The 17,093-nt window shown below is 47.0% G+C and overlaps 1 protein-coding gene across 1 annotated transcript in view; it reads left to right on the top strand.

Annotated features, from left to right (window-relative positions):
- The first annotated feature begins 316 nt into the window (after window positions 1-316).
- CATSPERD (cation channel sperm associated auxiliary subunit delta) overlaps window positions 317-17,093 on the top strand; it is a 51,311-nt gene continuing 34,534 nt past the window's right edge. Inside the window, exons 1-8 of the mRNA XM_064380733.1 lie at window positions 317-481; window positions 3,647-3,701; window positions 5,223-5,299; window positions 7,349-7,421; window positions 9,134-9,248; window positions 10,032-10,099; window positions 13,874-13,987; window positions 16,333-16,416. Of these exons, the coding sequence (XP_064236803.1) occupies window positions 408-481; window positions 3,647-3,701; window positions 5,223-5,299; window positions 7,349-7,421; window positions 9,134-9,248; window positions 10,032-10,099; window positions 13,874-13,987; window positions 16,333-16,416 (660 nt within the window). The 5' untranslated portion in view covers window positions 317-407. The remainder of the gene's footprint in view (window positions 482-3,646; window positions 3,702-5,222; window positions 5,300-7,348; window positions 7,422-9,133; window positions 9,249-10,031; window positions 10,100-13,873; window positions 13,988-16,332; window positions 16,417-17,093) is intronic.

Genomic DNA, 17,093 nt, shown 5'->3' with positions numbered 1-17,093 from the left:
GTAATGCTGCAAACGCAGCGTTTAGGAACTCGTGAACAGCCAGTGCACACGCTTACATGCGCGGACGACATGCCCATTCTCAGGCTCTGGGGCTTCTAGTGGTTGAAGGATTTGGGATTCCCTGGAGACGGCCTGCTTGCTCAGACTTGCACAGACTAGCGTGGCCACGGGTGGCCATGTGCGCATGCCCAGGCTCTGAGCGCGCGTTGGGGTGTGCGGATTCGGGCTTCCGGGGATTCGTCTGCGCATGCTCAGGGTTCAGGCAGAGCGTGGGGCTGCAGTGTGCGCAAGCCCACTCAGGGGCTCATTGGTGCGCATGCGCAGTGTCCAGCTTGCGCGTTTTCGGATTCTGCAGCGACTCCCTGTGGCGGTTGAGGGACAGTGGTGGCGGCAGAGGCCCAGGCTGGATGCTGATGTTGATGCTGGTGGCGGCTGTGACCCTGTGGCTCTGCCCGCTGGTCACAGCTCAGCCGCTCTGCCGGTGGGGCTGCCCTCCTGGGGCTGGGTTGCTGCCGGGGGTTGGGAGGGTGCTGGTTCATCTTGGAGCCAGGCCAGCTCCCCGTTCGCTCTTTTTAGGAATCGGACTTGATGCCTCAGTCTCCCCACTCCATCCCATCCTCCCAGCCCGACGCTAAACCCTCCCATTTCTTTTCTTTTCTTTTTTTTTTTTTTTTGGAGACGGAGTTTTTGCTCTGTGGCACAGCCTGGAGTGCAGTGGCACGATCTCGGCTCATTGCCACCTCTGCCTCCCGGGTTCAAGCTATTCTCCTGCCTCAGCCTCCTGAGTAGCTTGGATCACAGGCACCTGCCACCACACCGGCTAATTTTTGTACTTTTAGTAGAGATGGAGTTTCTCTGTGTTGGCCAGGCTGGTCTCGAACACCTGACCTCGTGATCCACCCACCTCGGCCTACCAAAGTGCTGGGATTGCAGGCGTGAGCCACCACACCTGGCCTTACCCAGCACATTCTTAAATTTCGGTAAATGTTAGGTTAGGGATACTGCAACCTGCCATGGGGGGCTGTTGCTGAAACGCCATTCTTGCTCTCAGGGAACTCCCACGTGGACTAAACTGTCACATTCAGTAGGGACCTCTGAGCTGTAGTCTTGGGGTGTATGGCCTCATTTGATGTTTACAGGAAGATTCCTAATGATTCCTTTATTTTATTTATTACTTTTTGTAGAGACAGGGTCTCACTGGCTGGGCGCAGTGGCTTACACCTGTAATCCCAATAATTTGGGAGGCTGAGGTGGGATAATCACTTGAGGTCAGGAGTTTCAGACCAGCCTGGCCCACATGATGAAACCCTGTCAACCTTGTCTACTAAAAATACAAAAATTAGCCGGTCTTGGTGGCATGTGCCTGTAATCCCAACTACTTAAGAGGCTGAGGCAGAAAAATCTCTTGAGCCCACGAGGTGGAGGTTGCAGTGAGCTGAAATCATGCCACTGCACTCCAGCCTAGGTGACAGAGGGAGACTCTGTCTCAAAAAAAAATTAAAGATGGAGTCTCACTGTGTTGCCCAGGCTGGTTTTGAACTCCGAGGCTCCAGTGATCCTCCTGCCTCAGCCTCCCAAAGTGCTAGGATTACAGGTGTGAGCCACCCATGTCCAGCCATAGCCTTATTTTGCTTTTTATTTTTTTTTTGAGACAGAGTCTCCTAGGCTGGAGTGCAGTGGCACGATCCCAGCTCACTGCAACATCCATCTCTGGGTTCAAGCAGTTCTGCCTCAGCCTCCTGAGTAGCTGGGATTACAGGCGCCTGCCACCACACCCAGCTAATTTTTTGTATTTTTAGTAGAGACGGGGTGTCACAATGTTGGCCAGGCTGGTCTAGAACTGCTGACCTCGTGATTCACCAGCCTCAGTCTCCCAAAGTGCTGAGATTAGAGGCGTGAGCCACCGTGCCAGCCCACACCCTTGTTTTATAGGTATGAAAGCATCCTTAGGAAAAAGACACTTGCCTAACAACGCATAGCTAGTAAGTGGGGAGAAAGATTCTCCACTGAAATTTACTAATAGGATTTGTCTCAAGGTCTGAAAAGATGGGTTATATCCAATTCATTTCCCCACATGGGTTCTCAGAGAGCTCCCTGGACCAGCAGCATCAAGATCACCTGGGAATTTATTATAATTGGTTAGAAATGCAACCGGTTTCTGGACCTACTGAGTCAGGGACTTGACGATGGGACCCATCAAACAATGGTTTATCAAGACCCCCCCACCTCACAACCCCGGTGATTCAGATGCATATTCAAAATTGAGCACCTCTGCTGTAAACTGTACCATCCTTCCAGGCACCACACATTCCCTTAAGGACCCTCAAATACTTTGTTGCAGGAATTCATAATCTTCCTTAACTGGGGTCTGTGAATGAGCCTTTAGAAATTCTCAGGAATTGGCTGGGGCAGTGGCTCACACCTCCAGGACGTTCGGAGGCGAAGTCAAAGGGATCACAAGGTTGGGAGATTAAGACCATCCTGGCTAACATGATAAAACCTCGTCTCTACCAAAACTACAAAAAAAAATTAGCTGGCTGTGGTGGCACATGCCTGTAGTTCAGCTACTTGGGAGGCTGAGGCAGGTGAATCGCTTGAACCTGGGAGTCAGAGGTTGCAGTGAGCCGAGATCACACCACTGCACTCCATCCCGTGCAACAGAGCAAGACTCTCTCAAAAAAACATTCTCAGGAATTATTTCTACATTTTATGTGTACATATGTCTGCTTCTGGGAGAGGAGTTTCATCCAAATGTCTTTTTTCCTTTTATTTTTTGAGACAAGTCTTGCTCTGTCACCCAGGCTGGAGTGCAGTGACGTGATCTTGGCTCACTACAACCTCTGCCTCCCTGGTTCAAGCGATTCTCCTGCCTCAGCCTCCCGAGTAGCTGCCACAACAGGCGCCTGCCGCCATGCACAACTTTTTTTTTTTTTTTTTAATTTTTAGTAGAGACGGGGTTTTACCATGTTGGCCAGGCTGATCTTGACTCCTGACCTCAGATGATCCACTGCCTTGACCTCCCAAAGTGCTGGGATTACAGGTGTGAACTACTGCACCCGGCCCTAATTTTCATATTTTTAGGAGAAATGGGGTTTCACCAAATTGGCCAGGCTGGTCTTGAACTCCTGACCTCAAGTAATCCACTTGCCTCAGCCTCCAAAGTGCTGGGAGTAAAGCTACTGCACTGGCCTCACCCCATTTTCTAGGGCCTCCTGTAACCCTAAAAACATCAAGAACAGCTACTTGGCCTGGCATGGTGGCTCATGCCTGTAATCCCTGTGCTTTGGGAGGCTGAGGCAGGCAGATCACGAGGCCAGGAGTTTGAGACCAGTCTGGCCAACACGGATAAATCCCTTCTCTACTAAAAATACAAAAATTAGCCGGGCGTGGTGGCACACACCTGTAATCCCAGCTACTTGGAAGGCTGAGCAGGAGAACCGCCTGAACCCGGGAGGCAGAGGTTACAGTGAGCCGATATTACACCACTGCACTCCAGCCTGGGCGACAGAGTAAGACTCTGTCTCAAAAACAAGACAAAACAAAAAACCCCCGAATACTTTAGGGTTAACCCTGAGGTGACTGAGTAGGAGTCGTCATGCTGAATATGCAATAAAAATTGACAGATGATCTTTCTTGTCACTTCTAGTGCTCGCAGAGTGAGGACAGGAAAAGTATTTAATGTCATGCAGGATGTTCAAGGGGTATGTGGCTCCACACTTAAATTCATCCTTCACTTTAATTACAGGATCAGAAGTAACATTTCTTCCTATTTCTTGGGTGCTGGTCTTGTCATGCACTTAGTGATCATTACTTTATCCAGTCCTTACAACTCACTGCCCTTTGAGGTAGGGATTAATGCTTCCCATTTCACTGAGAAACAAGTTTAGAGAGATCAAGCAATCTGAACAGGCTGGGAGTGGTGGCTCATGCCTGTAATCCCAGCACTTTGGGAAGCTGAGGTGGGCAGATCACCTGAGATCAGGAGTTTGAGACCAGCCTGACCAACATGGTGAAACCCCATCTCCACTAAAAATACAAAATTAGCCAGGTGTGGTGGTGGGCGCCTGTAATTCCAGCTACTTGGGGGGCTGAGGCAGGAGAATCGCTTGAACCCGGGAGGTGGAGGTGGAGGTGAGCTGAGATCAAGCCATTGCACTCCAGCCTGGGCAACAAGAGTGAAACTCCATCTAAAAAAAAAAAAAAAAAAATCTGAACAAAGCCAAGAGGTAGAGGTGGGAAGACAACTAAGATAGTCTGAGTTTTTATCAAGCGTTCTCTTTACTCTTCCCTTAAATAGATTTTATTTTTTGAGACAGAGTCTTGCTCTGTCTCCCAGGCTGGAATGTAGTGGTGCCATCATCTCGGCTCACTGCTGCAACCTCTGCCACCTGCATTCAAGCAATTCTCCTGCCTCCGTCTCCTGATTAGCCGGGATTACAGGCACCTGCCACTGTGCCCGGCTAATTTTTGTATTTTTAGTAGAGACGGGGTTTCACCATGTTGCCCAAGCTGGTCTTGAACTTCTGACCTTGTGATACACTCACCTCGGTCTCCCAAAGTGTTAGGATTACAGGCATGAGCCATTATGCCTGGCCTAATTTTTAAATTATTATTTCCGTTAAAGACAGGGTCTCTCTTTGTTGCTTAGGCTAGAGTGCAGTGGTGAGATCATAGCTCACTGCATCCTAAAACTCCTGGGCTCAAGCCTTCCCCCTGCCTCAGGCTCCTCAGTAGTTGGGACTACAGATATGTACTCCCATGCCCAGCTAATTTTTATATTTTTTGTAGAAATGTGGTCTTGCTATGCTGCCCAGGCTGGTCTTGAACTGCTGGCCTCAAGAAATCCTCCTGCCTCAGCCTCCCAAAGTGTTGGGATTACAGACATGAGCCACTACACCTGGCCTATGCTGTGAATTTTAAAAACTGTTTATTTGGATATAATTACAGATTTGCAGCAAGTTGCAAATCCAGTACAGGGAGGTCCCAAACCCTCCACCAGCTTCCCCCAGCAGTCACATCTGACAGGACCATAGTACAATATCAAAACAGGAAAGTGACATTGATACAATCCACCTACCTAATTCAGATTTCACCCTTTATGTTGATATGGTCCCTGTTATTTTTTTTTTATTTTTATTTATCTTTTTATGGTCCCTGTTAAAAAGTGTTTCTATCAGCTGTTTATGGTTATTGATATTAAGATTTTGTGATTATCTCTCTAGGACCGCCTGTCTTTTTCATCTACAACACCACGCTTGATTACACATCCTTGCAAGAAAAATATAGCACTATATCTAGGGTAAGCGGCCACATTGTGTACTGTTATCTTCCTTTAAAATTACATCTTTAGGGGCCAGGCACAGTGGCTCATGCCTGTAATCCCAGCACTTTGGGAGGTCGAGGTGGGTGGATCACAAGGTGCGGAGTTCGAGACCAACCTGGCCAACATGCTGAAACCCCTTCTCTACTAAAAATACTGGTAAATTTAACCTTTAGGTTTCCTTCATTCATTCATTCATTCAACAAACATTAAAGAAGTTGGCTCTGCCCTGTGTTGCTAGTTGCTGGCCTGTAGGAGTCCACAGTCAGGGGCTAGAATTGGAGGAAGGGCGCTGAAGGGATCAGCCAGGAACCAAAACAACTGCAGTAGCGTGGTACCACCTGTCAGCGATGCTCGCTATGTAGAAATACTGGAGTTGCTGGGGACTAGAAAAAAGACAAAGAAAAAAAAAATAAAAGGTGCTTGGTATAAGCGCTGTTGGGTGCCTCAGGAGAAAATGCCTAGGAAGATTCTACCGGGGAGTTGATGCCAAAAATGGCTTTTGATGGATGAATAGGAGTTCACTGGGATGGTGGGAGCAACCAAATGTGTATGGGCTTAGAGCAGAGCACTCAAAAGAATGAAAACACCATGGCCAACATTCACTCGAGTTCATAAGGGTAGCAGGTTAGAAAACCAGGTACATACACCATGCCAAGGTGTTTGCCCTCACCTTGAGGTGGAGGATGGGGGCGCTGCATCATTCTGGCAGCATCAAAGAGGGGACCGGAGGCCAGGTGCAGTGACTCATGCCTGTAGTACCAGCATTTTGGGAGGCCAAGGCAGGAGGATCGCTGGAAGCTAGGAGTTCAAGACTAGCCTGGGAATATAGTAAGATCCCAGTCTCTACAAAAAATACAGAAAATTAGCTAGGGGTGGCGGTGTGCACAGCTACTTGGGAGGCTGAGATACGAGATTTACCTGAGTACAGGAGTTTGAGGGTGCAGTAAGCCATGAGCACACTATTGTACCCCAGTCTGGATGACAAAGACTCTCTGCAGAAAAAACACAGACACATCAGCAGTTCTTTTATAAATCAGCCAAGACCAATTGTAAAAGGTAATTATGGCTGGGAGGTTGAGGCAGGAGGATCCCTTGAGTCTAGGTGTTCAAAACCACCCTGGGTAACATAGCAAAAGACATCTTTTTTTAAATTTTTTTATTTTTTTGAGACAGAGTCTTGCTCTGTCGCCCAGGCTGGAGTGCAGTGGTACAATCTCAGCTCACTGAAACCTCACAGGTGTCTCCTGGGTTCAAGCAATTCTCCTGCCTCAGCCTCCCAAGTAACGGGGATTACAAGTGTGTGCCACCATGACTGGCTAATTTTTAATTTCTATATTTTTAGTAGAGATGGGGTTTTAACATGCTGGCCAAAATGGTCTCAAACTCCTGACCTCAGGTGATCCACCCACCTCGGCCATCCAAAGTGCTAGGATTACAGGTGTGAGCCACCGTGCCTGACCACCCATCTTTCTTTCTTTTTTTTTAAAAAAGGGCTACTATGAAAAATATTCATGATGGCAATAAAAATTAAAAAGAATAGGAATTAACTCAGTAACTCTTATCTGTTGAAAACCATATGAAATGAAAACCATAAAATTTCTTGGGAGTCAGGGGAGGAGACCTGGATGATAAAATGATATACCATGTTCATGGATGGCTTTTCCTACATAAAAGTTTCTCATATGAAAGAACAAATTATTTCTTACATACGCATTCCTGATCTTAAACTATTTACTTTAGTGGAATTAGAGCCATATAAATTATGATACTGAAGTACATCCTGTCAATCAGTGTACATTTTATATAGTTTCATATTTGATGTGTTCACACATTTAAACTGTTATTTCTAGAGGTGAAATACCTGGACTATAGAGGTTTATTTATGCAAAATAAGTAAAGTTTATCTAAATGACTCCTGGTTACAATAAAAATGTTGTTTGAATGGAAACCTAGAGTAACTCTACAGTCTTTTTTCTTTCCCTGTGTGACATTATCCTAATTTAACTCATTTATTGTGTGTTTCAGAAAACAAGTTTTTTTCACAACAGATAACTTTGAGACTAGTCTCCTTCCCTTTGCCATTCCTACATCAATGCAGGTAATTATTTTACTGAATGATTTGAAGGATGCTAGTATAAGTAATATTTGAGGGAAAATACAGATATATCGGATTAGTCTGTTTTTGTTAGTTTAGAGGTTTATTTTACAATGTACCTCTTAAAGATATTAAGGGTAATTTCTAAGCCTAAAGAAGGGCTGGTTTTATTCTGCTCCTACTACCAAAATAGACTTTTTATTCCTGAAAAAGAAAAAAGAGTGGATGTAGGTATTCTTCCTTACATTGGTTATATTATAGATAGATAGGTGGGATGGTATCTTACTTTACACGCAGTAATTTCAAGACCTCCCTTGGTCAGGTACTGTGGCTCACACCTCTAATCCTCACACACTGATTGGCCGAGACAGGAGGATCATTTGAGTCCAGGAGTTCAAGACCAGCCTGGGCAACATAGGGAGACCCTTGTTTCTGTTAAAAAAAAAAAAAAAAAAAAAAAAGACTCCCCAAATTGTCATAAACCAAAGCAGGAAAACCACACCCTTAGTGAATACTTGAGAAACTATACCATCGACACCTGTACTAAATAGGTGGTTCACGCCTATAATCCCAGCACTTTGAGAGGCTGAGGTGGGCAGAATGCCTGGGCCCAGGAGCTCAAGACCAGCCTGGGCAACATGGCGAAGCTCCAACTCTACAAGAAATTTTAAAAAGTTAGCCAGGTGTGGTGGTGTGGTGACGCGGTGGCGTGGTGGTGCAGTGGTGCATGCCTGTTGTTCCAGCAACTCAGGAGGCTGAGGTGGGAGGATTGCTTGAGCTGGGAGCCAGAGGTCACAGTGAGCTATGATTGTGCCACTGCACTCCAGCTTGGGCGACAGAGCAAGACTCTACCTCAAAATAAATAAATAAAAATGAAGTTTTGTCATTTATCGGCATACCAATGTTTCTCCTAAAAGCGACACTTAACGGTTAACGCTAGCCATTCATTATATTTAGACTTTAGGCTTTGTCCTCTGAGAATATTTTGTTTTGTTTTGTTTGTTTTTTGAGATGGGGTCTCGCTCTGTCACCCAAACTGGAGTGCAGTGGCTCGATCTCAGCTCATTGCAACCTCTGCCTCCTGGGTTCAAGCCATTCTCCCACTAGGCCTCCCAAGTAGCTGAGATTATCCCAAAAATTAGCCACCACGCCTGGCTAATTTTTGTATGTTTTAGGACAGATGAGGTTTCACTATGTTGGCCAGGCTGGTCTCGAACTCCCGACCTCAGGTGATCCACCTGCCTCTGCCTCCCAGAGAGCTAGAATAACAGGCATGAGCCACGATGCCCAGCCTCAGAGATGGGTTGTTTTGTTTTGTTTTGTTTTGTTTTGTTTTTTGAGACAGAGTCTTGCTCTGTCACCCAAGCTGGAGAGCAGTGTTGTGATCTCAGCTCACTGCAACCTCCGCCACCTAGGTTCAAGTGATTCACCTGCCTTAGCCTTTTGAGTAGCTGGGACTACAGGTACCTGCCACCACACCCAGCTGATTTTTGAATTTTTAATAGAGATAGGGTTTCACCACATTGGCCAGGTTGGTCTCGAACTCCTGACCTCAGGTGATCCCCCACTCAGCCTCCAAGATTGCTGTGATTACAAGTGTCAGCCACCATGCCCAGCCATAAATTTTTCTTTCAATGCATGTCTAGAAGCGTGGCTTTCTGAATCAGTGTTTGAAAAGATCCTCTCACTGATATCATCCATATGATAACTTTCAGGTCGGTGTACCAGAAGTGACATCAGCACATTTTGCCGGTTCACTATTGCTGTTAGTAGTGGCTCAAAAAGTCTATATTTATGATTATGAAAATAATTCCTGGAATGTGACTTTTGGTATGTACCTTTTGTATTTTTTAATTTTGTCTGAGTGTAGTCAACATGAGAGTATTAACGTTGGATGTCAGCCCCGGGACGTTACTTTGTCCTTTCCAGTCAAAATAAAGACTGGCCTGAGCCCCATCCCATAGACAGCGAACCTAGTGTTCCCAGTGTGGACTATAGTCACAAGCCACAAAAGCTGCTTGGACTGACTGAAACAAGAGACATTCACTGGATGTGGTGGCTCACACCTGTAATCCCAGCACTTTGGGAGGCCGAGGCAGGAGGACATCTGAGGTCAGGAGTTCGAGACTGGCCTGGCAATCATTTGAACCCAGGAGGAGGAGGTTGCAGCGAGCAGAGATCGCGCCATTGCACGCCAGCCTGGGCAACAAGAGCAAAAGTCTATCTCAAAAAACAAAAAATCACAAAGAAACAAACAAGAGACGCTGGCCAGGTGCGGTGGCTCACACCTGTAATCCCAGCACTTTGGGAGGCTGAGGCAGGTGGATCACCTGCGGTCAGGAGTTCGAGACCAGCCTGGCCAACATGAAGAAACTCCATCTCTACTAAAAATACAAAACTTAGCTGTGTGTGACGATGTGTGCCTGTAATCTCAGCTACTCAGGAGGCTGAGGAAGGAGACTCAGCCCCAGGTTGCAGTGAGCCAAGATTGCACCACTGCACTCCAGCCTGGATGACAGAGGGAGACTCTGTCTCAAAAAAAAAACAAAAACTAAACTTTTCTCTAAATTTCAGGGAATTCATAAACATTTCAAAATCATATTTTCCTTTCAGGTATAAAACACCCTGTTACACATGTTTCCGGTGATAACTGCTGTTATACTGAAACTCTGTTTTGTATGGTGAGTATAACTGGATAATTGTTCTTTTTTTTGAAACAGAGTCTCACTCTGTCACTCGGGCTAGAGTGCAGTGGCACAATCTTGACTCACTGCAACCTCCACCTCTCAGGTTCAAGCAATTCTCTTGCCTCAGCCTCCTGAGTAGCTGGGACTACAGGCGCACTCCACCATGCCCAGTTAATTTTTGTATTTTCAGTAGAGACGGGGTTTCAACTTGTTGGCCAGGATGGTCTCGATCTCCTGACCTCGTGATCTGCCTACCTTGGCCTCCCAAAGTGCTGGGATTACAGGCGTGAGCCACCGCGCCCAGCCAACTGTTCATTTCTTTTACTCTTCTCTGAACACAAACAATTATAGTAGAAATAAAGGCTGGGTTCAGTGGCTAACACCTGTAATCCCAGCACTTTGGGAGGCTGAGGCAAGAGGACTGCTGAAGCCCAGGAGTTGGAGACCAGCCTGGGCAACATAGTGAAACCTCATCTCTACAAAAAATAAAATAACCAGGCTGGCATGGCGACAAGTGCCTGTAGTCGCAGCTACGACAGGAGGATTGCTTGAGTCTAGGAGACTGAGATTGAGGTGAGCCATGATTATGCCACTGCACTCTAACCTGGGCAACAAGTGAGACTGTCGAAAAAAAAAAAAAAAAGAGGCTGGGCACGGTGGCTCATGCCTGTAATCCCAGCACTTTGGGAGGCCAAAGTGGGTGGACCACTAGAGGCCAGGAGTTTGGGACCTGCTTGGCCAACATGGCAAAACGCTCTCTCTGTTAAAAGTACAAAAAATTAGTTGGGGACGGGCGCGGTGGCTCACGCCTGTAATCCCAGCACTTTGGGAGGCCAAGGCGGGCAGATCACCTGAGGTCAGGAGTTTGAGACCATCCTGGCCAACACAGTGAAACCCCATCTCTCTCTCTCTTTTTTTTTTATTGTTTTTTTCTTTTGTGAAACCCCATCTGTACTGAAAATATAAAAAATGAGCCAGGCGTGGTGGGCAGGCACCTGTAATCCCAGCTACTCAGGAGGCTGAGGCAGGAGAAGCTCTTGAACCCGGGAGGTGGAGGCTGCAGTGAGCTGAGATCACGCCATTGCACTCCAGCCTGGGCAACAAGACCAAAGCTCCATCTCAAAAAAAAAAAAAGAAAAAGAAAGGACAATATAAGGCTTGAGACGGAGAATGTGAAGAACTTGGTCACTGTTATTTCCCATGGGCTGAGAGCACATTCAGGAGATGGAAAAGGCTTTGGGGCTGTTTTCAGATCCACTGGCTGACATACTATAAATACATCCATTTATAGCTGATCTTTGAACAAGGTAGAGGTTAGAGGTACCACCCTCCACCTGACACAGTTGAAAATTCACAGGTAACTTTTGATTTCCCTGGAACTTAATTACTGGCCGGGTATGGTGGCTCACGCCTGTAATCCCAGCACTTTGGGAGGCTAAGGTGGGTGGATCACTTGAGCTCACAAATTCGAGGCTACCCTGGGCAACATGGTGAGACCCTGTGTCTATTCAAAATACAAAAAAGGCCGGGTGCAGTGGTGCACGCCTGTAATCCCAGCACTTCGGGAGTTGGAGGCAGGCAGATCATGAGGTCAGGTGTTCAAGACCAACCTGACCCACATGGAGAAACCCCGTCTCTACTAAAAATACAAAAATTAGCTGGGCATGATGGCAAGCACCTGTAATCCTAGCTACTCAGGAGGCTGAGGCAGGAGAATTGCTTGAACTGGGAGGTGGAGGTTGCAGTGAGCCGAGGTTGCGCCAGTGCAGTCTAGCCCGGGAGACAGAGTAAGACTCCATCTCAAAAAAAAGAAAGGAAAAGAGAGGCCAGGCGCGGTGGCTCATGCCTGTAATCCTAGCACATGGGGAGACTGAGGTGAGTGGATCACCTGAGGTCAGGAGTTCAAGACCAGCCTGGCCGTCATGGTGAAATCCCCTCTTTAAAATAATAATAATAATAATTTAAAAAAAAGAAAAAAGAGAAAAGAAAAGATAGCTAGGCATGGTGGTGCACACCTATAGTCCCAGCTACTTGGGAAGCTAAGGATGGCTTGAGCCCAGGAGGCACAGGTTATAGTGAACTGAGATCACACCACTGCACTTGGCCTGAGCAATAGAGCCATGACTTGTCTCAAAATGAAAACAAACGAAAATCAAACTTAATTACTAATAGCCTACTGTTGCCTGGAAGCCTTACTACTAATGTAAACAGTCTATGATTGTCATTTAGGGCCATTATGGGGAAACCCTCTCTCTACTAAAAGTACAAAATTAGCTGTGCATGGTGGTGCATGCCTGTAATCCCAGCTACTCGGGAGGCTGAGGCAGGAGAATCACTTGAACCTGGGAAACGGAGGCTGCAGTGAGCCGAGATTGAGCCACTGCACTCCAGCCTGGGCATACAGTGAAACTCTGTCTTAAAAACAAAAACAGGTCAGGCGCGGTGGCTCACACCTATAATTCCAGCACTTTGGGAGGCCAAGGCGGGTGGATCACAAGATCAGGAGTTCGAGACCAGCCTGGCCAACATGGTGAAACCCCTGCCTCTACCAAAAATACAAAAATTAGCGAGCCGTGGTGGCGCGCACCTGTAGTCCCGGCTGCTTGGGAGGCTGAGGCAGGAGGATTGTTTGAGGTCGAAGTGAGCCAAGATTGCGCCACTGCACTCCAGCCTGGGCAACAGAGGGAGACTCCGTCTTAAAAAAAACGAAAACAAAAAACAAAAAAAATTTTGCCAGGCCTAATGGTGTGTGCCTGTAACCGCAGCTACTTGGAGACTGAGGTGGGAGGATACCTTGAGCCCAGGAGTTTGAGACTGCAGCGAGTTATAATTGCAACACTGCACTCCAGCCTGGGGGACAGAACAAGACCTTGTCTTAAAAAAAAAAACAAAAAAAAAACGGACTGGGCATGGCGGCTCATACCTGTAATGGCAGCACTTTGGGAGGCCAAGGCAGGCAGATCACTTGAGGTCAGGAGTTCAAGACCAGCCTGACCAACATGGAAAAACCCCATCTCTACTAAAAATACAAAATTAGCTGGGTGTGGTGGCTCATGCCTGTAATCCCAGCTACTCAGGAGGCTGAGGCAGGAGAATCCCTTGAACCTGGGAGGCGGAGGTTGCAGTGAGCCAAGATTGGGCCATTGCACTCCAGCCTGGGCAACAAGAGTGAGACCCAGTCTCAAAAATAAATAAATAAATAAATAAAATAAATAAGTAATAAATAAGCAAGCAGGGTCAGGCACGTTGTGCAGTGGTGAAACTTCCACCTCCCAGCTTTCAGTGATTCTCCTGGATCAGCCTCCTGAGTAGATGGGACTACAGGTGCATACCACCATGTCTGGCTAATTTTTAGTAGAGATGGGGTTTCACCATGTTAGCCAGGCTGGTCTTGAACTCCTGGCCTCAAGTGATCCGCCCACCTCGGCCTCCCTAAGTGCTGGAATTACAGGCCTGAGCCACCATTCCCTGCCTAATGTTGGTATTTTTTAGGAGAAATGGGGCTTCATCATGTTGGCCAGGCTGGTCTTGAACTCCTGGCCTCAAGTGATCCATCTGCCTCGTCCTCCCAAAGTGCTAGGATTACAGGCGTGAGCCACCATGTCTGGCATGTATCCACTTTTCGGCTGTCAGAAACAGCCCCAAATGAACTGTCACGTCCAGATATCCAGGTTTTTGTGCGGATATGTTTTCATTTCTTGAATAATGTTCAGGAGTGCACTTGTTGGCATCTTCCTTTCATTTTTTCTTTCTTTTTTCTTTTAATAGGAGATCAGTAATTTGGTTTTTGCTTATTTTCGAGGAGATCAGATATCTCAGACCTACATATATTATTCGAATACTGGGGGATTCATTTTTTGGAAGTATCACTATGACAGACAGGTATGTTAAATTTGGTAAGAATGTGAAAATAAAAATATATGTACCGGCCGGGCATGGTGGCTCACGCCTGTAATCCTAGCACATTGGGAGGCCGAGGTGGGTGGATCACCTGAGGTCAGGAGTTCAAGACCAGCCTGGCCATCATGGTGAAACCCCATCTTTAAAAAAAAATTTTTTTTGTATAAGAAAATTTATACACACACACACACACACACACACACACACACACACACACCAGCCAGGCACGGTGGCTCATGCCTGTAATCCCAGCACTTTGGGAGGCCAAGACGGGCAGATCACCTGAGTTCAGGAGTTCAAGACCATCCTGGCCAACATGGCGAAACCTTGTCTCTACTTAAAAAATACAAAAATTAGCCAGGCATGGTGGTGGGTGCCTGTAGTCCCAGCTACTTGGAAGGCTGAGGCAGGGAAGAATGCATGAACCCAGGAGGCAGAGGTTGCAGTGAGCCAAGATCGCGCCACTGCACTCCAGCGTGAGCGACAGAGCGAAACTCCGTCTCTAAATAAATAAATAAATAAATAAATAAATAAATAAATAAATAAATCTCTCTGCAAGTTGTTGGAGGTAGCCAGTCGGGCTGCTCTGGCAATCTATCTCACTCTCCCTAGGTGGGGTTCTTGACTCGTGTTACAAGTCAGCTGCTAGACACTTTGCTGTCCAGCCAACAGTCAGCAATGAGGAGCCCCAGGCAGGAATGAAAGACCCAGGCAGCCTTTTAGCAGTCTGGGTCATATCAATTTCCTCCAAATACCTAGACCAAAACTGTCTTAATTCAAGTTTTTGCCCCGAGTGCCATATTTCTTTTTCTTTTTTTTTTTCTTGAGACAAGGTCACACTCTGTCACTCAGGCTGGATGGCACTGGCACGATCCTGGCTCACTGCAACCTCTGCCTCCTCAGTTCAGGTGATTCTGCTGCCTCAGCCGCCTGAGTAGCTGGGATTAGAGGTGCGCCCCACCACGCCCAGCTAATTTTGTATTTTAAGTAGAGATGGGATTTCACCACGTTGACCAGGCTGGTCTCGAACTCCTGACCTCAGGTGATCTGCCCACCTTGGCCTCCCAAAGCGCTGGGATTACAAGCGTGAGCCCCCAAGCTCGGTGGCATGCTGTATTTCCACAGAGGGCAGTATTTGTTTTTTCGTTTTGTTTTTCTAAAAAAAGACTTTCTGGTAGGCCATAGTGACTCACACCTGTAATCCCAGCACTTTGGGAGGCTAAGGTGGTGGATCACAAGGTCAGAAGTTTGAGACCAGCCTGGCCAATATGGTGAAACCCCATCTCTACTAAAAATGCAAAATTTGGCCAGGCCTGGTGGCAGGCATCTGTAGTCCCAGCTACTTAGGGGGCTGAGGCAGGAGAATCATTTGAACCTGGGAGGCAGAGGGTGCAGTGAGCCGAGATCGTGCCACTGCGCTCCAGCCTGGGCAAAAGAGCAAGACTCCATCTCAAAATAAATAAATAAATAAATAGTTTTCCTTCATTATAACTTATTAATCTGAACTTAAAGTATTATTATTTTTTTTTTGAGATAGAGTCTTGCTCTATCACCCAGGTTGGAGTGCAGTGGCACGATCTTGGCTCACTGCAACTTCTGCCTCCTGGGTTGAAGTGATTTTCCTGCCTCAGCCTCCAGAGTAGCTGGGATTACAGGTGCCCACCACCATGCCCGGCTAATTTTTGTATTTTTAGTAGAGACAGGGTTTCACCATCTTGGCCAGGCTGGTCTTGAACTCCTGACCTCATGATCTACCCGCCTCCACCTCCCAAAGCACTGGGATTACAGGCATGAGTCACCACATCTGGCCAAATTTTTAAAGAAATATTATTATTATTAATTTTTAAAGATGGGGTTTCACCATGATGGCCAGGCTGGTCTTGAACTCCTGACCTCAGGTGATCCACCCACCTCGGCCTCCCAAAGTGCTAGGATTACAGGCATGAGCCACCGCGCCTGGCCCATTTTTTTTTTTTTAAACAGAGTGTCACTCTGTCGCTCATGCTGGAGTGCAGTGGCGCTATCTCGGCTCACTGCCACCTCCACCTCTCAGGCTCAAGTGATTCTCCTGCCTCAGCCTCCCAAATAGCTGGGACTACAGGTGCACGCCACCATGCCCAGCTAATTTTTATATTTTTTAGTACAGACAGGGTTTCACCATACTGGACAGGCTGGTCTCGAACTCCTGACCTCATGATCTGCCCACCTCATCCTCCCATAGTGCTGGAATTACGGGCATGAGCCACCGAGCCTGGCCTGAACTGAAATTGACAAACACATGCATATTAAGATTTATTTATATGAAGTATTTTCTGTTTGTTTCATAGGCAGAAATCACCGGGTCTTTAGGTGGAATCTTCCAGTTTTTTTCTTTGTCACAGGTTGGGATGCTTGTAGTTGATCAAGGGAAGGTAAGTAACTTAATACAGGGAAGAACTACTCAGATGACCTTTGCCCAAGCCCAGGTTTTTGTTACAACTCACAAATTTAAAAAAATTTATTTATGGATGGGCACGGTGGCTCACCCCTTTAATCCTAGCACTTTGGGTGGGCTGAAGCAGGTAGATCACAAGGTCAGGAGTTCGAGACCAGCCTGATTAACATGGTGAAACCCTGTCTCTACTAAAAATACAAAAATTAGCTGGGTGTGGTGGCGGGCACCTGTAATCCCAGCTACTCAGGAGGCTGAGGCAGGAGAATTACGGGAGGCGGAGGTTGCAGTGAGCTGAGATCGTGACACTGCACTCCAGCCTGGGTGACAAGAGCGAGACTCCGTCTCAAAAAATAAAGACAAGAGCGAGACTCCATCTCAAAAAAAAAAATTATTTATTTATTTTTTGAGACAGAGTCTCATTCTGTCACCCAGGCTGGAGTGCAGTGTCGCGATCTCGGCTCACTGCAACCTCCGCCTCCCTGAAGTGATTTTCCTGCCTCAGCCTCCCGAGTAGCTGGGATTACAGGTGCCCGCCACCACACCCAGCTAATTTTTGGGGTTTCACCATGTTGGCCAGGATGGTCTTGAGCTCCTGATCTCGTGATCTGCCTGCCTTGGGCTCCCAGAGTGCTGGGATTACAGGTGTGAGCCACC

This window comes from Aotus nancymaae, unplaced genomic scaffold (assembly GCF_030222135.1).
Source record: "Aotus nancymaae isolate 86718 unplaced genomic scaffold, 86718_ANA_hifiasm-v0.15.2.pri h1tg000028l, whole genome shotgun sequence".
Classification (NCBI taxonomy): domain Eukaryota; kingdom Metazoa; phylum Chordata; class Mammalia; order Primates; family Aotidae; genus Aotus; species Aotus nancymaae.
The sequence above is the reverse complement of the archived record's forward strand: the minus strand, read 5'-3'. Positions and strand labels throughout refer to the sequence as shown.